The sequence below is a fragment of the Quercus lobata genome, chromosome 2, assembly GCF_001633185.2.
Source record: "Quercus lobata isolate SW786 chromosome 2, ValleyOak3.0 Primary Assembly, whole genome shotgun sequence".
Taxonomy (NCBI): domain Eukaryota; kingdom Viridiplantae; phylum Streptophyta; class Magnoliopsida; order Fagales; family Fagaceae; genus Quercus; species Quercus lobata.
In genome coordinates this window covers 87,472,736-87,494,101 of record NC_044905.1, presented here as the reverse complement: position 1 = coordinate 87,494,101, position 21,366 = coordinate 87,472,736, and the positions used below count along the sequence as shown (strand labels likewise).

At 35.6% G+C, this 21,366-nt stretch overlaps 2 protein-coding genes across 5 annotated transcripts; one reads left to right on the top strand and one right to left on the bottom strand.

Moving 5' to 3' along the window:
* Positions 1–2,476: 2,476 nt before the first annotated feature.
* LOC115977030 (deSI-like protein At4g17486) lies at positions 2,477–6,121 on the top strand. Of its 4 annotated transcripts, XM_031098656.1 has the most exons (5): positions 2,493–2,973; positions 4,493–4,573; positions 4,655–4,780; positions 5,442–5,522; positions 5,663–6,121. In XM_031098656.1, exons 1-5 carry the CDS (start codon positions 2,826–2,828, stop codon positions 5,797–5,799), a joined length of 573 nt encoding a protein of 190 aa, XP_030954516.1. In that variant the 5' UTR covers positions 2,493–2,825; the 3' UTR covers positions 5,800–6,121. The 4 variants fall into 4 exon arrangements, with proteins under 4 accessions (XP_030954514.1, XP_030954516.1, XP_030954513.1 ...); XM_031098654.1 differs by having other exon boundaries at positions 2,477–2,973; positions 4,493–4,780; positions 5,666–6,121; XM_031098653.1 differs by having other exon boundaries at positions 2,518–2,973; positions 4,493–4,780.
* Positions 6,122–10,767: 4,646 nt separating this feature from the next.
* On the bottom strand, positions 10,768–17,477 carry LOC115977029 (acyl-protein thioesterase 2). The gene is made up of 10 exons (XM_031098652.1): positions 17,304–17,477; positions 15,992–16,084; positions 15,627–15,741; positions 14,468–14,504; positions 14,276–14,345; positions 13,881–13,985; positions 12,199–12,349; positions 12,018–12,100; positions 11,257–11,350; positions 10,768–11,167 (listed from the first exon to the last, which is right to left on the bottom strand). The coding sequence occupies exons 2-10, from the start codon at positions 16,020–16,022 to the stop codon at positions 11,080–11,082; spliced, it is 774 nt and encodes a 257-aa protein (XP_030954512.1). The 5' UTR covers positions 16,023–16,084; positions 17,304–17,477; the 3' UTR covers positions 10,768–11,079.
* Positions 17,478–21,366: the final 3,889 nt, after the last annotated feature.

The window sequence follows — 21,366 nt, the reverse complement described above, 5'->3', positions numbered from 1 at the left end:
CGCATTATCTCTCTTACAATGAGTTTCTTTAGAGTTGTGGGACTTTTATATACGTGAGAGAGAGTATGATGCTCCTGGGTATAATGCTTTTATGCTCACAAGTGACAACATCCACTTGGGTGTGATCAGAATTTTTATGTACCTAAACTGAGACTAAAAAAAAAAAAAAAAAAAACAGTTTTGCTCTTTTTCTTGTACTAACCCACAATCTGTTTTATACACCTACATTTGGGTTTTGGCTACGAATGCACCTACTGTAAATCTTACATTTTACACATTCACAAAATGGTTAATCTATTTAACTGCCGATATTCACAGTAGATGAATGGTGTGGCATAATGAAACCAAAAGGAATAAAGTAACATGCTCGGTAACGAAAATAATGCATCCTTTGATTCCTTTCTACATTTTTATTGCCTTGGGCTCCATATGCCATTTCTTGTCTCGGGCTCTAGTCAAATTTATATGCCATTTGAATTTAAAAGATTTTAGCGGCACTTTAATAAGGCATTTATTTGTTTACAAGTAAAACTTATTTTTTACAGGGTAAGATTTTAAAAAAATTGAAGAAAGTTATTAACTTTGTTTGTTTCGTTTGGAAAATGTTATCCTTAATTTTATGATCTAGTGATCAACGAATGAGCATAAAATATTTTCTTCAACGTTACATTCTTAACATATAATCACAGACAAACTCCACACCACATATTACATATGACTCTCAATTGTAGGCTTTTTTTTTTTGGTTTTTTATATACAGAGTTTGACTACGAATTTGGTTGTAACCACTACTAAAAAAATTAACATGGCTAAATATTTTGAAAATATAACCACTGGATTGCATTATCTTTATGTTCTAAACATGTATGTCAAATTTTGTGTCAATCAGATGTCATTTACTATTAGATATTGTGGGCAAACAAAAGCACAACTTCCTTGTATTGACTAATATGATTCTTGTTCTACACAACTAATTTATGAAAAGTACAAGATAGAAATCCACAATCAGTGAATTAGACAGGTGGTTGAAGACAAAAAGAGTTAATCATTACTAACTATTGATAGAAATGGATCTCCTGGGAGAGTCACATGAACAAAAATAAACTGAGCTATCCTAAAAAACTCTTCTCCTTTTCTCTCTCCTAGTTTTTCTCTCAATGTTTTTGGGATCCCCTCTATGTTGATCCTCTCCCCCTTTTAGATCCCCTCTTCTCCTCCAGCTATCCTGTTCTCCAGTCCGATTTTTGGGATGCAACTTGTCCCATCAACACACCCTTCTGCCACTTTGTGATCATGAAAGCGGGTTTTAGGGCTATCCTCACTGTTCAAGTTAGTTAGCAATTAATGTGGCTGACATTAGGTGTGAAGGGTCTTAAACATGGAGGTGAAGGTTGCGTTGGGTTCTGCGTCCCTCCTGGCATGTTCTTGAGGTGATTCGAGGAAGCGTGGTTCCTCCGGTCTGGTGGTTGAATGCTCCTCGATAGGGCCGTGTCTCTCGGGAATAAGGGCTCCACGAGCATTCCAGGCTCATCCCTCGGCTAGATGCTCTCTAACCCCGGGTTCTAGGGCAAACGTCTGATGCGAAAGGAGTGCCTTAACATGACCCCTTTGGGTTAATGCCTTCGAGGTGCTCTCAGGTCCATCCCCCCATAGATACATAAACTTGTTTTTTTATGCATAATTTTAGACTACGAAAACTTGAAATGTAAACATTTGATTGATGATATAACTATTGATTTTTGATCTTTTAAATTTTGCAAGCATGAAAAATATTTTAAAAAAAAAAATGCAATCTAATGGTTAATTTATCAAAATTCACATTCAATCAAAAGATATTAAGTGGAGATGTAGTCATTGATTACAATCAAGTTAACCAAACTTTATCCCATTTTTTCCCTCTTCACCTTCCCCTAACTATTGTTGATTGACATTGACTATTTGTTGATACATGAATAAATTGTGAACTTTTTTTTTTTCTTCTAAATGAGTCATTCCCCCCCCCCGGCCCCACCCCCCCAAAAATTAGACACTTCTCCATTTATTGTTTTCGCAGATTTCAAATTTGAGTCTTATAAAAGGCTCAAAAAATAAAAACAAATATTTTCTTATTGGGAAATTTTTTTGTAAATTAAAATATTTTTCACCTTATAAAATTATTTGAAATTTAAAGAAGTATTAATGATTTCCCACATTAAGCAAACAATAAAAAAAAATAGTTATTTAATTTATTTTCAGACAACTTTCAATCAAACCCCAAGAAAACATTAAAAAAAAAAAAAAACAAATCATTTTTCAGTAAAGGTTCGCTACTTGTAGTAGGTTGTAACCAACATTCAATATGGGATAACTTGTTTCTATAAAAGTAGGGGTAGATTGTAATTAACTGTACTAAAAAAACAGAGTCCAAATTAGCTGGAAAAAAGTGACAAATCGTTCACAATCACCGAATAGTCAACTCACCGAGTAGTGCCTGACCGAGTTGTAAATCTGAAACACTTTTTTTTGGTTTTTATTTAAAAAAACGTTGTGTGATGTGAATCAATTGTATTGTATTGTGAAGCCAATGAATGAAAAGCAGACACCTTGACCTCCTTTTGTCCTTTTCCTCTCCCTTCGTTTGCCAATTTTGCTTTTGCTTTTGCTTTTATATCTCAAAATCAAAAGCCGCAAACTTTTCTCTTCACCTCTCTTTCTCTCTGCTCGGAGATTAGCAGATGGATCTCTGACCCTCAAATCTTTCCCTCTTTCTCTCTCTCCGGTGGCATGAGAAGAAAGAACTTGAAGATAAAAAGATAATATTTTTGTGTGTGTGTTGGATATCTCTAATGGGGGCAGAGAGTAGTACATCAATGAACTCGGATGGGAACAACAAGAACATTGAGACCCAGGTGGTGCTAAACGTGTATGATCTCACCCCTATCAACAATTACATGGTTTGGTTTGGTTTTGGGATCTTTCATTCCGGTATTGAAGGTTGGTAAGACTAAATTTCTCTTCTTCTTTTTTTTTTTTTCTTTTCTTTTCCTGCTTTCCACAAATGTTTTGGCTGTTTTTTGTGTTTTGGTGATCTGGGTGTTGCTTTATTTTATTTGGGTTTTTTTTTGGGGCGGTATATTGTTTTTGGACAGAGGGTTTGAATATTTGAGTGGATGAGAGAAAGGAGTTGAAATTTGTGGGTTTGCTCAAATTTATTATTTGAATGTTCTTTTTTCATTTAGTTTACATCTTTTTATGTATGGAACATTAATTAATTGGTGTACATTTGAAAATTGGTAGCTTGAGAAAGAAAAAGAAATGATGAGTGGTATTATTTGGTCTGAAATGAATGGTATGCAGGACTTGGTTTGAAATGAGTTGTGTGCAAGTTTTAGCATTCTTGATGAACATGCATTTCAGTTGTTTATGATTTAGTGGGTATTAACCAAAATAAATAAATTATGATTTAGTAATGTCGTTATAGAACTGGTATTGATGCATTTGGTTGCATGTGATGCGAAGTATTTTCTTTGCATGCCATTGGCATGTACTTCAGTTTGTTGGTAACTAATTAGGAAGTGAGATTCTTATTTAGGGGGCATTGTGATTTGGTAAGATGGTTTAGGTGTGGCAGTGCCCTTCTGTGAAATAATTGGGTTTGCTTGACCTAAAGAATGCATGTTAAGTGAGGCATGCATCTCAAAGAAATTGTGGAATATTATACTTTGTTTTTAGCAAAAATTACTTTGCCGCAGGTTAGTAAGAAAATTAATTAACCCCCCAAAAAGACTCAATTTTTTTACTTGATTGTGAGGTTTTGAAGAAGAATACACTGCTAAGGCGTATGAACATTTAATGAATATATGCATACATTTGGTTCCTTGAGGTTTAATACTGGATTTGAATGCTCTGGAGTTCCTTTGATCATTTGCCACACACTACAAATTACTGACATTTTGTACAGTTTTTAATTTAGTCCATTTTTATATCGTTATAACACTTTCCATTAGCCCGTATATCTGAGTCATTATTCAATCATCCTGTGTACTTACGTATACCAGAATCTAGAATGGTGACATTGCAATCCTTTTGTCTAACCACATATGTAGGGTGGGTGGGCGTCTTTTCCTTTTCTTCTGTTTTAATCTAACCAACTGGATGGGGAGAATGTTATAGGTCTCTGATATATCATTGAGTTATGAAAGAACTATCAGTCGGAATGTTCAGGGAGAGATTTGGTCAATTCGGAGTTCTATTTTGAAGTTTGTTCAATTTAAACAAAAGTTTCTAATTTAGGATAACAATTATTTCTATTTAAGAATAGTTTTATACAAATTAATAGTGAGATTTTCAATCTTCTGTTTTGAAAGACTTGTGAAGTATAGATACTTATCAAAAAAAAAGACTTGTGAAGTATAGATGAGAATTTTTATTGCAGTTTTCTTTATTATTAGCTTTGTTGTTATTAAATTTTAGATCTAATGAACAACACTATTTTGTCAATGTTAATGGACAGTTCATGGTAAGGAGTATGGATTTGGAGCTCATGACTTCCCAGCGAGTGGAGTTTTTGAAGTGGAACCAAGGAGTTGCCCAGGTTTTATTTACCGAAGTTCCATTGTATTAGGCCACATAACTATGCCTCCAACTGAATTCCGAACATTTATTGAGAACGCAGCTTCTGAGTATCATGGGGATACCTATCACCTCATTTCCAAGAATTGCAACCATTTTACAGACGATATTTCATGGAGATTGACAGGAAAACACATCCCAGGGTGGGTGAATCGGCTTGCCCGGCTAGGTATAATGCACTTTACATTGACTAATCTTCCATTTCCTTTTTTCTTTTTTTCTTTTTTTGTGGTGGGGAAAAGGGGGGGAGATGTTGGTGGGGTGTTGATCGACCAGAATGGATGCTGCAAATAATAAGTTGAAAACATTTGAGCTTCATGTCCACTCAGTTATTTTAGCCCTTCTAGCCAAGGATCATTATAGGACATGAGATTTATTTTTATATATAACTTGCCCGTGGAAATTAGGCTTTCCCTTAAAAAAATCACTTATTTCTAACCTACATCATTTGCATTGACATAGTTTGTTAATATCATTAATGAAATGAATGTAATTAGTAAATATGTAGGGACTTCAGAACCTGAAAACAATTACAGTTTTTTTTTTGTTTTTTTATTTCATTGCATCAGTTATGGCACCCTGATTCTTTACTCTGATTCCATGTACAAGGATTGGACTTTCAATCAGTGGCTTTGTGTCTTGAAATTACAGTGGAAATGAAGATAGAACCATTCCTTTTCCCTACGATCATTTGAACCCTTTTTATTTATTAATTTGGTCAAAGTTGATCTTTATAATGTCCTTTGATCGTTCCTTTTTCTGGGATGTGAAAGAAGTAGCATTATTATATGATGATAAGCTTTATAATTAAACCTTTTTGTCAAACTTAGGTGCTTTGTGTAGTTGTCTGCTTCCAGAAAGCCTTCAAGTAACTACTGTCAAGCAGATGCCTGAATACCATGATTGTTCAGGTGAAAGTCCTTTTTTTTTGGTATCTTTCATATCTAAAATTTTGCTTGACTCTACATCTCTCATACATGTATAATTCAATAGCTCGCTTACCATTATCATTTGCTAATTTTTCTATTGCTGTTTGGATTATTGCTTTTAGAAGAAGAATGTACAGAATCTGTATCAACCACCACTGCCCGTGAGTCAACAGAAATTGATGATGATCAAGAGAAGAGCCTGCTGTCTCCGTTAGCTGTAAGTGGTGATGTGACCTTTGTTAAAGAGGCACACAGTTGAAATTAGGCTACCTTACTGAAGAAGGGGGAAAAGAATCGGACTCTTCTGAAGTGATTGTTCTCATCGCCTGCTTGTTAAACTATTCATTTGATTTGCTGTAATTTTATTTTATTTTTTCAATTTTTCCCTCATATTTTCTACCACTTGTACTCAATGTTTCCTTCATCTGTTTTGAACTGAAAAAAAAAAATGAACGAGAACGTAGATTGTTGTAGTTGATCATTTGTGTAAGAGGGTTCAATATGGGGCTTTTTTCCAAGGGGAAATGAATTTTCTTTAATGGATCATGAGATTCCAACTAAAAGAAAGGTGACTTTGTCTACTTCAGTTTCTTGAAGGCATTTGGTGCAACTCTTTGTGGGTTTGGGAATGATTGCTGGAAAATTATCATCAACAAAAGTGTGGATTGGCTAAACTAAAATGCATTGGTGGTTAGTGCCTTAGTATGGGGTAGAGTGTTAAGTCTTCAGTTCGAACCGTAGGTGGTGACAACATGGTGTTGCTCCACTGCTTCAAAGTTCAAACCACTGTTGTTCTGGGTGGGGTTGAGGTTAGAACTTAGAATACACTGAATGTGAAATCATGCACCTCAACAACTACCTGTGCATTTCGCTGGAACACACCATTGGGTCCAACAACCAGTTGGCTTCTCACTGCTGCACATAAGCCGCCCCCCCACCCCAAAAAAAAAAAGGGGACCCATTTGAGGGATATCATAAGGTCTAGGGGAGACGGTCCCAAAAGTTTCCATAAGTGGGATTGGAGCCATGCTTATGAAGCTATAGATCATGAGTTCCTAATAGGGAAAGCAATGCCAGCTGAATGTCAAAGATAACAGGCCCAACGTGCTCCCCACTTGCCTAATGTAATAGAACACCCGCCACTTCACTAAAACAACGCGGGCCAAGATATTGACGGCTTTTGATAGGTCTAGAGACTAGACCCATCATTGAAACTGTTAGAGCATCCATAGTAATGGAGTTAAAAATTTAACTTTTTAACTTCACTAAAAGTTACTTTATCTATTTTATCTATACACATGCTGCAATAGTGAATATATTTTAGCTTTCAACACAATAAAATAATATAAACATCATAATAAAATAATATATCCTTTACAATAAAATAATATATCCCATTACTCAAAAAACATCCATAGCACCAACCACAACCACCTATACCATCAACCTCAGCCACACCCACAACCACCACCACCACCAGTGGCCACAACCACCACTCTACTTTGGCAACCTCAACACAACATAGAAAAAAACAAAACAAAAACAAAACCACAACCACAATCACAACCCCATCACCACCAATCACCACAAACCACCAGCCATGACAACCACAACCCACTGCCACTGCCACTGCCACAACCACAACCATAACCATAAACCACAAAACTCATAGCCAAAATCCACAAAACCCACTACCAAAGCCAAAATGATCCACCACCACCACAACCAAAACCCACAAACCCACAAACCCACTGTCAAAATCATCCACCACCACTACCATAGCCAAAATCAACCACCACCACCACAGCCACCAAACCCATATGAAAATACATAAAAAAAAATAATAAATAAAAAATCACAGCAAAGAGAATAGAGAGATGGGCGGCAGCAGTGGCTTGGGACTTGGGGAGGACAGTGTTGGCGTGAGTCTGATCGACGAAAGAGAAGTGGGCGGAGGCGTGGGTCGGAGACATGGATCGGCGGCTTGGGGCTTGGGTCGGCTTGGGCCGATGACATTGAGGCCGACGGAGGCATTGGTCGAAGAGCACGAGGTGACTGAGAGAGAGAGAGAGACATTTTTATTATTTTAATCACTGGCCAAATAAAATAATTTTTTTTTTTAGCTCTCATGAACAGTGCACATCTATAGATAGATGTGCACTATAGCAGTGGAGTTAAAAAAAAATAGATTAAACTCCACTATTGGAGCATCATTTTAGTATTTGAGGAGCTAAATTTTAGCAATATAGCAATATAGCTATACTGCTGCAAATGCTCTTACAAAGAAAAGAAAAAACCAAATTGCATCTTTAATCTGTTCTTAACCGAGTGGGTATAAATTTTAATTTTCGAAAATGTTTTCTTTTTTCACCCTCCATGGAGTAGAGAATAATTGGCATTCCAAATTTGGGCTCATATCTATGGAAGGGTTCCCCCAATGACTTGGGGTCACTAGGTAAGTCAACATAAAAACATAGTAGTCAAAATGTAAACTACATCATGAATCGATTTTTTATTTTTCCTTAATGTATATTGTATCGTATTGTGTGTAAGATACATAAATGCCTAAAAAAAAATTCTAAATATACATATAAAATGTGTATTCATTATAAGTTTGGAACATGTGTGGGTTCCTTTTTTGGAAAGTACCAAAGTCCATTGATGACAAGGGATCTTGGGCCTCCAAGGATGGATGGTTCGACTGGGTCTGGTTCTCTGTGGCCTATTGGGGTCATTATATGAACCAGTTTGTGCGCAAGTCACATAAAACTCCTTAAGGCAAAAAATGTGATTCCTCCTAAGTAATAAAATACCATTATAAGTGTTTTAGTGTCATAAAATGACATTTTACTCTTACAAAATAAGTAAAATAATTATTCGTAATATTCACAATGAGGAGGAGGTTAAAACAGAAGGTTTAGGGCTTATCTTTTATTATGTGAACATTTAAAAGACTTCATTCACTTGGTTCCTCGAGCGTGATGTCGTGGTACCTTGAATGTGATGTCATGGCTCCTAAGGGCACTTGGTCTGTAATCCATGGAACCTAGAATTTCTAATTCCTTGAACTGTAGAATCTTTCTCCATGCTTATTATGCAATGGAGTTTTGCCATTTCCTTTTACCTCTATAGGTCCTACATAAGAACATACTATACAATACACATATCTTTAAATAATTGTTAGTTTCTTAAATCAGGATATACATTTTAATATATATACATATATGTAAATGAATTTCATGAGAATAAGTCAACCACGAAGATCCTAACCTCAATTCTCATAGACTCAATGCTTTTGCACAAGACTTGTGGGATTTGGAACTCAAGTCTAAGTAGTTTTGCTTAGGCATTGACTTCCAAGATAGTTAGGTGAGCAGAATTTTGTGGGAAAAAGTGATATCTGATGTGTGCATGTTTTGGCATATCTTTCTTTGAAGACTAAGTAATATTTTGAATGATCTCAAGGATATGGGACGAATTCCTCCACCTTGGCTCTCTTATTTTGTTCATTTTTCTCTTCCTTGTTGGGCTATTAAAGCTCTAATTTAAACCTTTGAACTCTCCCTTTTTCCCTCCATATGAATCCCTCTTTTTTCCCCTCCTTCTGCTATGCCTTAGTGTTCCCTTTATAGTGGACATGGTCTAGTACCCCGGGCGAGGACATCCCTGATTTGCTGGGTAAAATAATGTCCTCTGAAACCTGAAAAAGTGCATTGGGCAGAGGTTTAGCTTAATTAGGCAATTATAACTCAAAATGGGTATTTGGCTTTAGTTACAAATGAAAGATTCCTTCTTGCAAAGTCAAAAGAGTGGATGGGTTGCTCAATGCAATGGATGACAACTTTAATAGAAAGTGACAATTGAGAGGAAATTGTGGGAAGGCGTCATGCACATAAGGGAACTAAGTTTTCCATTGGTTCATGCATTCCTAGCAAATATATGAACTAAGGGAAACCTTTGAGATCCTCCTTTCACCAGAAATCATTCTCCTACCGACCAAACCATTTCTCCCTTACTCAGGATCTCACGGGCTTCGACCACAGGTTACAAAGATAATACCTGGTTTTGCTGGATTTTTAATGGTTTTTTTTACTGGAAATCTGAACATACACCTTGGCTTACCCATATGTTAGCCAAGGTCCTCTTCTCAAGACTTCAAAAGGACACATCAAGGTCCTAGGGCCTTGATGTTCATCTTGCTGCATATCCTCTGGCCTGACCAAGTCTAGGTCCTCTTCTTCATTTTTTATTATTATTTCTCTCTTTTTCCTTCTTTGGGATTTTGGGCTTTCATGGTCCTTCTTAACTTCATGAATTGGACCTTCTTTTGTTAAGGTCCATGGTCTTTCCTTACTTTTCATAGAATGGACTATCATGTAAAATTTTGGTCCTCAACAAAATATTATCAATTCATGATTAATTTAATCATCACTTATGTAATTTTCAATAAAGCCTAAATAAATCAAATTAACATGTATTTGTAACATTCACATTCAAATTGATTAAATCCAAAAGTGTAATATATGGCATGTGAGCCAAAATAATAATTTATTTCTCATTGCATTCATCATCTTGCCAAATCAATTTCATCTAAGTCAATGTTATCACCATGTTCATTATCTTGCAAAATTATTTCTTCAACATTGTTTTCTTCATCATCAACATTTATGATCTTTTCTTGTTCTTTAATCTACACACTACATTTATAACAATAATATAAAAAAAATTAAAAAGTAATTTATTGTCATTTAATGCCTCATTCATAGTGAAAAAAAAAAAAAAAAAAGTAGAGAAATTTGCAAATATAAAAATGAAACGTCAAGTGTGTAGTCCAAATTTTGTAAAAAAGGTAAAAAACTCATGGAGATGTTATTTCTCTGGGCTTAATCAAGTAGTCCAATAATTGTGTTAAAAACAAGTACAACAATTAGTTGGATTTAAATCAAAGCATAAATTTTGAGCAAAAAAATACCATTTCACCCACTTCTTGCATCGTATGATATGTATGGCTTTATGATATAATACTTTTTTCACTCAATATGATATGTATCATACAATACGTATCACATATCATATAATACTAACAACTGTGCATATCAAAGAAGAGGAAAAACTCCAAGAGCCTTGTAACTCAATTAACACTTCTTGATATTTCCAAAAAGGACGTCCAAAGTTCAAATCTCTCCCCCAACTAGTGAAATATTAGGAAAAAAAAAACAAAAAAAAAAAAGAGGAAAAACCAGCAGTTACTGTTATGACCAGTGCCAAAATAATAAATTCCAAACACCAGCTTCTTAATGATCCAAATAAATATCATTATAATTCACAAATATGGTTTATCTAGGAGCCAAAAGGTCAAAATAACATCAAATACAAGAGAACAGGGTATACAAAGACCAATGACAAATGAAACGTGTATATCACACCCCAAACCACTTTTAGCTATGCATGCCTGCTGCTTAGAACCGTGGACAAATTTTTCCTCCATTTCTTCTTGTTGCTCACTTGCTGTAGCTCAAGATCTACAAATTACACCATCTTATGAAGAGCTCCCCTCAAGCCCCAATTTTGAAGTTAGCCAAGCACACACTTCATCCATCTCATCAGGGATTGTGTAGTGACCGAGTCTGCATATTCAAACAAAACCCTTTTATTACTGCTCTCTTGATTTATCAAAATTAACAAATACTTTTGCTGGGAATCTTTCTTAACATACCCATTATAGCTTTTGAATGTCACATCGCTAAATCCACTTGAGCCCAAGGACGCTGAGGATTTTTCACCAAATTTATATTGAACAACATCATCCACTGTAAAAAAATCAAACCTTTATCATTCACAATTACCTAGGGCTATATCACTAATAGCTCCAAAGCTAGGCTTAGATTACAGAAAATCCTGCAACAATGCAATGGTCAGAACTACAGCTAAGCACCACCAGTGTGACGTCTATGGCATTGATGATTAACACTCTCCACAAATTTCTGACGACAACCAGGCAGATTGATAATATAAAATTTAGTTATATCTCATATTCTCGGGAAACAAGGATTGTGTTCATAAAAAATAAAAGCCAACTCATCCCAGAGTATACTTTCTTCCAAACAACTTCACGCCAATGATTGGGCATGTTTCACAATCAGAGGATAGTTTTTAGAAAGTATTTACAAGAACACGAGTATGTAGAAGCCATTTGGCTTAACCTTGCATGTTTAGTCCCCTAAGGCTAATCAAGTAAAAAACTGCTCAGGCATGAATCTTCTGGCTACTAAATTCTGAACCTAGCTTGATCTCAGTTGTACAGCAGGCAAGCATGGATGAAGAATTAATTGGCTGAGTTTAGACAACCATTTCAATCCAGTGCATATTTCTAATATCATGGGTACCGCAGTGGCACCTCTGCTTAGAGGTAGATGCATATGGTTTCAGCTCAATGTCAATTAAGAAATCCACTTTGCAAATGACAAATTTTAATACCTTTGCCATGACAAAGCAAAATTGGCAAGGATGCAGCGCGTGTTGCAGCTTCGGTTACCTCTCCTATCTTTTGAGGCAAGGTCCTGGAAAGAATATAACTGTCAACTATAAGTATCAACTTAATTGCGAAATGAAACTATATAAAGTTGAGTTGAGTAGGGTAGATTATATGGATCCAAACTTTGAACAAGGAAGCCAGCCACTTAGCCCAACAACTGCACTTAATTTGGCCGGGTATGGATTGTTGTTCCCATATTTCCCTAGAGTAAAGCAGGTTGCAGAGTATAGTGCGGTAGCAGCACCCATGCTGAAGCCTCCAACACCAAGTTTTACTGTTAAAATTACACAACTATCAAGATCATGAAACAAAATTATAAATCCAATGTGGCATTAGGGCATCAAATGGGTTGTAATTAATACACCCTGTTACTCATAAAATTAGAAAGTATAAATTAGTCAGAAAATTTGCAGCATAAAGCAAAGTCATCACTGTGAATGACAGAAGAAAACTGAAATAGTGTCATTTTAATTAGCATGATATAACACCAAGCAATTTCATAAATTTATTTCAGATCTGAGGAATCAAATGTACTCTTTCTGACTTACATGTAAAGCACAATGAAATAATTTAATATCCATGAGTTCTTTGTTTTCAACAAGTTAAGAATTTCATATCCATAAGATTTCCCTGTAAACTCTTAGGTTGTGGTTGATACTTGAATTTGGAATTTTAAGTAATTTGAAATGCCTTGATTCCAAATCCATAAATTTTAAAATTCCTTGTTTTGATGCGTTTTATACATAAGATGATTTGAAATTATAAAATCTATATATGTCTTTTTGGTGTATTTGGATGATAGGATTTGGGTGATTAAAGTCCAAATAACTTTTTTGGATAGTTTGCAAAGGGTCAAGAATTTGGATTTTGACAAATCTACCAAGGATTTTAAACCTTAAAATCCTTGAATTGAAACAAATTCTTAACCGATAGAATTTTAGAAATCCATATGACATACTTAAATATTTATGGATTTGGAATTAAGGCATTTCAAATCCATCATTTTAAATTCAAATCTAAATCCAAATCCAAATTCAATTATCCAAATGCAACCTTAAGGATTTCTAAAATTCCATTGGTTTAGAAGTTATTTTAAATCCAAGGATTTCAAAGTTTAAAATCCACCAAATCCTTGACCATTTTTAAACCATCAAAACAAAGTATTTGGATTCTAATCACCTAAATCCAAATCCACATGCCCAAATCCTGCCATCCAAAAGCACCACTAGAGTATTGTGTTAATTCAAAACATGATAAACTCATAATAGGCAATGCTTACATGTATATAATGTACACAAAAAGAACTTGCTAGAATTGTAGGTTTGAACAAAGTGCAATGTGACTCAAAAAATAGACATAAACCTGAAAGCATACTAAACAATTTTAGACAAGGTAATCAATTCAATGCTAATCAGCATAGACAAAAGGTATAAATGAAGACAAAGTGAAAAATAAAACAATAAAATAAATTGACTCAATATTTTTTTAGGGTCTAGCAAAGACTTCACTCTATACAATAAGAACCCTTTCTGATCGGCTCCTAGAAAGACTGATAAAAGATAATTATCTAGAACTGTTTACAAGTTCCGCCAAGACCAGCAGTATTTAAGCTATCATGCTCCATGTGATCATCAAGAGAACATATATAGGAAAGTTTCTAACTTTCAACACTTGCAGAAATCAAAGAAGAGTTAAGTTTCATCACCATCATAACATTCATGAAAGCCTTTAAACCTGAAAAGGTATTGCCAAAATTACAGTGTTATTAGCTATTACACTCTACAAAGCAGCAAGAGGAAACTTACTGTCATCAGGCTCTGTAGACAACAAATTTGCAACATGGGCTGCTGAAGCATCCAAACCCTCTAAGTCATCAGGAGCATCTTCTGAAAGGTCTCCCACATCAAACCCTGATTTACATCATAATAGCTTTTCAGAAAAGTATTACAAGCAGCAAAACTTAGCTAACAGCAAGACTTTCATGAAAAAAAAAAAAAAAAAAAAAAAAACTTTAGCTTCCAAGCAAGGAGAACTTTCATCTCCTTCCTTCACAACAAATTTCACCACTGCATTTTTTCCTTCTATTTATTACATAATACATCCATTGTACAAACTCTACAGTCTAGATATTGCAGAAAACAGATTAAAGACATCAAAATGAAACAAATAAAATCAGGTTTCTCAAAGCAAGAAAACTTACAAGCAGTGGAAGGAAAACCACCAAACACTGAAATTGGCTGGGTAGGAGCAGTTGGACATATCCATTTGATCTGCACATCATAACCAAAGTGTTACATGAAAGTCTATCAAAACAAAATTAGCTTCCAATCACTGGAATGTTAGTCCAAAATGTTGCAAGCATTCCTTGATATAGAAATTTACACATCCTTACATTTGGAAGAGGAAGGGTCTCCAATAGCTGGGACCAACTGCCAAACAAAACAAAATCATATATGAAAATTAGACCACTGTTGTATAGTAAGAAAAGAGTTGAAAATTTTAAAACCATTTTCTTCATTCTTTTCCTCCCTTGGCTCTTTGGAGGTATGGGGGAGGAAAAAGGGGACGGCTAGAATTCCGTCCTGCTTCATATGTGCCTAAATTAGAAGCTTGATATGATTAAAATTTAAATCCCCAGTCACAAAAAGGGAAAAAAAATAACACCAGAAATGGAAATTTCAATCTTGGTACTTTCAGTAAAATGTATTCAAAATTTCAAAATCCAAAATATGCCCGCATCTTAAACAAGTGTTGAGAAAAATAACTTGACCCATGTAAAACCTATAATTAAAACACGATGGAAATACAATGGGCTGATACAGTTTCCAAGTGAAATAGAAACCTTTCATAACAGTATAAAACTGTAAGAGTGAAATCTACTGAAATTGGAAATGGGTATTGCAAATACTGCTGAGGTTGCTATTTATGTACATAAGTCCTTTGATCCATGGTTTTCTTTCCCTTACTAACAAAACAGTCATCTGATCAAGCAAAACAAATTTCCAGGAGAAAATGGAAGTTCTAGAACCTGATCTCTTAAGGGAATAAACAAAATGAACAAAAATTTAGTCACATTCCTAAATTTGTACCTGAAGCTAAAACTGATCCATGTATGCCAAAACTATAAGCAAGCATTTAACACCCCCATTTGATTGGTACAGATCATCAAAAAATAAATAAAAACCAGGTCAGCATTATTGTCTTAAAGATCTTTTTTCTTTTATTTGGTTTTTGAGAAGATAAGAAAAATTAGGATTAGAGATTGTTATATAAAACCATAATCATACACAAAACACTTTTTCTTTTTCTTTTTTTTTGACAATTCAAAGTTTAAAGTTAACCAAAATAAAATTGAATTATAACTATTCTCTAGAGAAGTACAAATGCAAACAACGGGAAAGAAAATTACAAAATTTAACAATCTCTCTTCTTTTTTCTGACCAACCAGGAAGAAACTAGAAGCAATTACAAGAAGAGCTAAAAACATGGAAAACCACCTACATACCAATAAAAGAAACAACTAGCCAAAGCAATGGGAAATACGGTATTACCTTGAGCCATTATCACCAAGGCCATGTAGCCAAACTACAGTGGCTTGGTGTTTACCTTTGGGCCTGACCACATAGGTCCTTCCAAACTCAAATGCTCTTCTAGCTGTTCTACCACCTGAAGTAGGATCACAATAAAATGAAAAATGATGAACAATATGAACAAGAAACATTTAGAGAAAAAAAAAAGGGGAGAGAGAGAGAGAAATCCATTTCTAAGTTTAATAGCACTCCTAAACACAACAAAGAAAACCCATTTATGTTCAGTAAGACAACTAAAAGAGCATTTATGAGTGTAACAAAAGAGACCAACTATTGACATTATCTTTATCATACTAAAGCAGAACAGAGCAAGGGAAATAACCCACCAGAACTCAATGAAGGGCCAGTAAAACTCATATTAGCCCCCCAGAAAATTGCACAAACCAAACTGGGAATAGCAGTTTCAAAGAGTAAAGATCCTGCAAAAGAAAAATGTAAGTTTTTCATTAGAGTAGACTAATATAGTGTTCTTTACAAAGAACAACCCAAGCTGATGGAAACCCAAATGTACATTCATCATTGAGGTTTCCTTCCAAGTGCAGAGAAAAGGATAAAGTTTTTTAATGAAAATTGTCATGTTCATTTAAAATAGAAAGGCAGTTTAAAACCATTTGGCTTATCAGCACATAAACACACATGAATCAAGGAATAAAAACCCAACATAAATTATATCCAGAACAAACAATGAAACAAACTTGAATGAAAAAGAAGTCACTAGCCCTAGGTTTCTCAAAATTCCTTAGCTTTGGCTAACAGAAAGAGGGCTCACTCTCTCTCTTCCTTTAATTATATTTAGATTGGAAAATTATGTTATTAAACAATATTTCATTGAGTATATACTAAATCAATGAAAATGGGTTAAAGAACGCCAATTCACGGAAAATATATAAATATTTTCCATTGCTAACTGTGATACTAATGATATAGGGACTATTTATTTAGCATTTTGAAAGTAAGAATGCAGTATCAAAAGGCAAAATTTTCCTTGATGACAGCTTGAGAAAGCAAGGAAAAACATTTCCAAAATGCTTACTAACCGGTATCTCACTTAACACTCAAAAAAAAAAAAAAAAAAAAAAATTCAATTCAGAGACTATTCAACAGACACAAAAATGCACATCCCGCATCATTTTCAAGAATTGGAAAATTCACAATCAAAGAAAAGTAGAAGACACACAGCAGCAATGACATCAATAGGGGATTACAGTTTCCCCAAATGCTAAATGAAACCCACATAACATAAGTCAAATTATGATTGAAAGACTTCTACGTAGCCGCTTGAACCAAATGCTAAGACCATTGCCTGAGAGATCACCTGGACCCTTTGAGATTACCATTCAATTTGACAACTTCAATTCCATATTAAAACAAATCCCATTAATTTATATAAAATTTCTAGCTCAAACTCGCTTAATATCATGGCTTAACACCCCCAACAAAACCCAGATATCAAAAGTAAAAAAGAAATCCTCAAAATATAAAGAGATAATAAAAACCCAATAATTCAACTCTTTGAATTCCAAGATTGAAGCTTTATGATTGGAAACATGGAATCACAAGGCGGAAATGGAAACAAATTTGAAGAATTAAGAAGAAATTGAAAATGGGTTTCTAGGGTTGTAGCAAAATAACACCAACCTCAATCGCTGTGAAGATTCCGAGGTACCACGAGGACCTCACTCTCTCTCTCTCTCTGTGTCTGAGCGTGTGTTTCTGTGTTCCCTCAACTTTCTCTATTTTCTGATATCATATTTTGTTTGTGTTTTGTCGTTTTAGTGCTTAGGTCACGGTCACTGCCCTGTACGGATTGTTTTCGAGGATTTCTACCATGTTTCACTCTCAAACCATGTGTGAATGACTTTTACTCTTATCATAATTATAGACCGTTGACTTTTGACCCGTTAGATCTATGCAATTATCGTGTGCCACGTGTTGAAAATAAGTTTGAGGATACAGAATTTCAGTGTCAGTGGTTCAGACACAACGGGTTCTGGTTGCGAGAAGTTAGTAGCAAGGAAGGGGGTCCCCCACCCAACCCCCCTCCGAGAGGTTTCGACTATCATACCCTTCTTACCTTTTTAAAACACCTGTTTTTTTTTGGATGAGTGGACCTATCCATTTTTTTTTTTTTTTTTTTGAGATGACTGTTCAAAATTTGATTAAGAGTTCAGTGTTCACTGAATTTTGCACTGGATTCAATAGACGTGACAAGTTTTCCTAGTAAAGTGAATGGTGCTTATTTTTTTTACATTTATGGTTCATTAATTTAATAAATAGAAGTACTATTTATCATATTTCGAGTGTATTTAAGAAGTACATGTAAGTCTACTGCATAAGAGTAATTGAGCTATGCGTTAAGCCCAATTCAAATTTCAAAACCATGCTCTGCAAAGAAAAAAAATAAAAGGTTAATAAGTTAATAATGTATATACCCATAATTGAACTCCAAACCCAAAAAACAAGAACAAAGTTGTGTTCTTAAATATAACCAAATCGAACGAATTTTTATTAGTAGAGACACTTTGGAGTCAAACCTCTCCAAATGTATGCTTTTTCTCAAAAATGCTGTGGAGGAAGATCCGAAAAGAACAAAATAAAATAAAATAAAGGAAAAAAAAAATCTGTGTGGGAGGTGGAGTTCTTTGGAAAGCGTATAACAAAAAGGTTAGAACAACTAGCTGATGTTAATTTACTCATACACTAATACAAATCTTTGTGAAATCTACTTCCCCTATGGGTTCGCAATGACACTCCAAATAAATTACTCTCCTACAGAATTTGTTAAAATAAATATTATTAATATTAGCAACGTGAAGTGTTATACCATGTTGTGTATGCTAGAGTGGATGCAGAAAAAGAAACATAGAATAGGAACATCAAGAACACGAGGGTTACGTGGTTCAGCCTTATCGGCCTACATCCATGGAGGAATCCCTTAAGGGCTACATCTTTATTGTGTATAAGAGTACCGTACAATAACTTGTGTTACAATGAATCCTAACATTAGTATATATAGGCGACTAAATCCTAGACTACTAGTACAAGTAGGACTGGGCTTAAGCCTATTACATTAGGCTAATATATGTCTAATATATATCTCTAACACCCTCCCTCAAACTCAAGGCGGAAACTCAATGAAGGCTTGAGGTTGGATAAATATGAGAAGATCACTTGGAGATGCCTTGAAGAATGCCTTTGAAGAAATCACAATGAAGAATGTGCCAATTGACCAATTTTGGAGCTTCAAATGAAGAAATAGAGGTCGAAATTGGAATCTACGCGAAAAACTGAGCAAAATAGGCCCTGTTGGAAATTTTGACTTTTGGTCAAGGGTTAACGCAAAAAGTTAAAGTCAACTGGTCCAGGGTCAAAGTCAACAGTCAGTGCTCATGGGTCAGATCCGGGTGGTCCAGGTCGGGTCGGTCGGGTCAACGGTCAGCTAGGTGACGTGGTGCTAACGAGGCGACACTGCTGACGTGTCTGATGACGTGGACTAGAGCGTGCGTGGCATGCTGACGTGGATCGGTGACGTCAGATCACATCAGCAGCAGTTCTTCGGCACATGGAAGGCGCGTGAAGGCGTTATCGGGGCGTGGTGGCAAGATAGATACCCGGGCGGCGCATGTGAGTTCGTATGATCACCAGATTCTCAGGGCAGGTAAATCGAGGGACGACAAGGCCATCTTGGCGACGCATGTGTCTGAGATCCAAGCTGTGAGTCAAGAACCTTTCGCGGCGCGTGTGAGAGTTCCTGGAGCCATTGGTTGCGCGTGGCGGCGCTTGCGACTGCCGTTGGAGGTCGGATTCCTGGGTTTTGTTTACGATATGCCGTGGAGCACTTATGTCTTGTTGGTTTCATCAGCGAAGGCTCGATGTGCACAAATCTGCTAAGGAGAGGCACGGATTTCTTGGACTTGAGGATCTGGACACAGCAATGAGCCATGGCGGCTGCAAGATGCCGTGGAGTCTAGATGCAGTAGACAAGTGTGTGTGACTTCTGATGATGGTGTGCACGTGAGAATCTTCTTTGCTTGCTAGAGATGTTTGTTTGATGCCAAGATCAAAGTTTGGCTCTGATACCATGTTAAAATAAATATTATTAATATTAGCAACGTGAAATGTTATACCATGTTATGTATGCTAGAGTGGATGCGGAAAAAGAAGCATAGAATAGGAATATTGAGAACACAAGGGTTACGTGGTTTAGCCTTGTCAGCCTACATCCACGGAAGAATACCTTAAGGGCTACATCTTTATTGTATATAAGAGTGTAGTACAATAACCTGTGTTACAATAAACCCTAACATGAGTATATATAGACGACTAAACCTTAGACTACTAGTACAAGTAGGACTGGGCTTGGGCCTATTACATTGGGCTAATATATGTCTAATATATATCTCTAACCCCACTCCCTCCCCCACCCCCCCCCCCCCCCCCACAATAGGTGTAACTCCTGTATGAGTCCCACTCCAATTGTGAAAGGGGGCTCTTTCCATAGAAATGAATAATTTCATTTTCTTTTTCAGCAAAACTAAATGACAGACACTCTTTATTAGGTAGAACTTGTAGGTATAGTGCTAAGATCAGTTTGCAAGATTCACAAGGCAAATATTCCTTGCAGCTTTCCGATTCAATTTATCGTTGTTCTTCTATGGCTTTAGTCTCACGCTCCATAATTTGTTAAAGCAACTATTGCAAAAGATGTCATTCATTGAAACCTTAGGTAGGTTCTTAGCTTAATCTAATTGGAAAACTATGCTCCATGGGCAACTATATATGTTCTTATTGCTAGTAGGCCAATTGGCAAAGAAATTAAATTGGTTGCAAATTTATTGAATTTCTTTTTTTTTTTTTTTGGATAATTTGATAGTTACAACGATGGAAAGGGGGATTTGAATCATGGCTTTCCTTGTAAATGACTAAATGAGAGAAGACAATGCCACTAAGTTAAAATGTTTTTTATTCTTTAAAAAAAAAATGTTATCAGGCCTTTGGCCAAATTTACTAAATTGAATAGGTAAAATGGTTCATCGATTATTCACTTGATGTGAGAGCTGATGTTTACACTCTATTCATTTTGGGAAGATGTTTTGTGAACAACATTTCCAACATGTTACTGTGTGTTGTTTCATTGTAAAAATTGGTCAAACCTAAAAATATTTTTCATTGACCATATAATTCTTTGTAAAACATTTTACCTTTAAAAATTTGGTAAGACATTTTACAAAAACACACAATGGCTCTCCCTTTATCTGATGGCTAGGTTGTCAATTTGATGAGTTAGGCTACCTGTCTGGCAATCAGTGTTGGCAATCCGATCACCAAACACCAATGTTGATGCCTTAAGGCCGGAATTGGTGATTCAATCATTGGTGCTAATGGTCTGGTCGTCGGAGTTGATGGACCGACTACTGGCATTGACTGTCGATAATAGGTGGCAGGTCAGATTGACAACTCTATTAGCTAAGCCACCAATGTGTTGGTTTGTGCCTAAAAAAAATTTACATGTCACATTAAAGGGTAATTATTGAGTACTCTCGGAGTACCATAAATGTGTACCCCCTCCTCTCACATAACTGTGAATCCTACTAATTAAATTTATGGTAAGACTCACAATTCATGTGAAAGGGAGGAATACGCATTTATGGTATTCCCAGAGTATTCAATAATTTTTCCACATTAAATACCTGAAGATATT

What these genes read in the sequence shown, in the direction of transcription:
- LOC115977030 (XM_031098653.1), top strand. Translation starts at nt 2,826, where the DNA reads ATGGGGGCAGAGAGTAGTACATCAATGAACTCGGATGGGAACAACAAG. An exon ending in GAATCGGCTTGCCCGGCTAG is followed by an intron (nt 4,781 to 5,441) that starts GTATAATGCACT and finishes TGTCAAACTTAG; the next exon opens with GTGCTTTGTGTAGTTGTCTG. An exon ending in TGAATACCATGATTGTTCAG is followed by an intron (nt 5,523 to 5,662) that starts GTGAAAGTCCTT and finishes TATTGCTTTTAG; the next exon opens with AAGAAGAATGTACAGAATCT.
- LOC115977029 (XM_031098652.1), bottom strand. Translation starts at nt 16,022, where the DNA reads ATGAGTTTTACTGGCCCTTCATTGAGTTCTG. An exon ending in AGACCCTTCCTCTTCCAAAT is followed by an intron (nt 14,346 to 14,467) that starts GTAAGGATGTGT and finishes TATGATGTGCAG; the next exon opens with ATCAAATGGATATGTCCAAC. An exon ending in GTCTACAGAGCCTGATGACA is followed by an intron (nt 12,350 to 13,880) that starts GTAAGTTTCCTC and finishes TAATTTTAACAG; the next exon opens with TAAAACTTGGTGTTGGAGGC.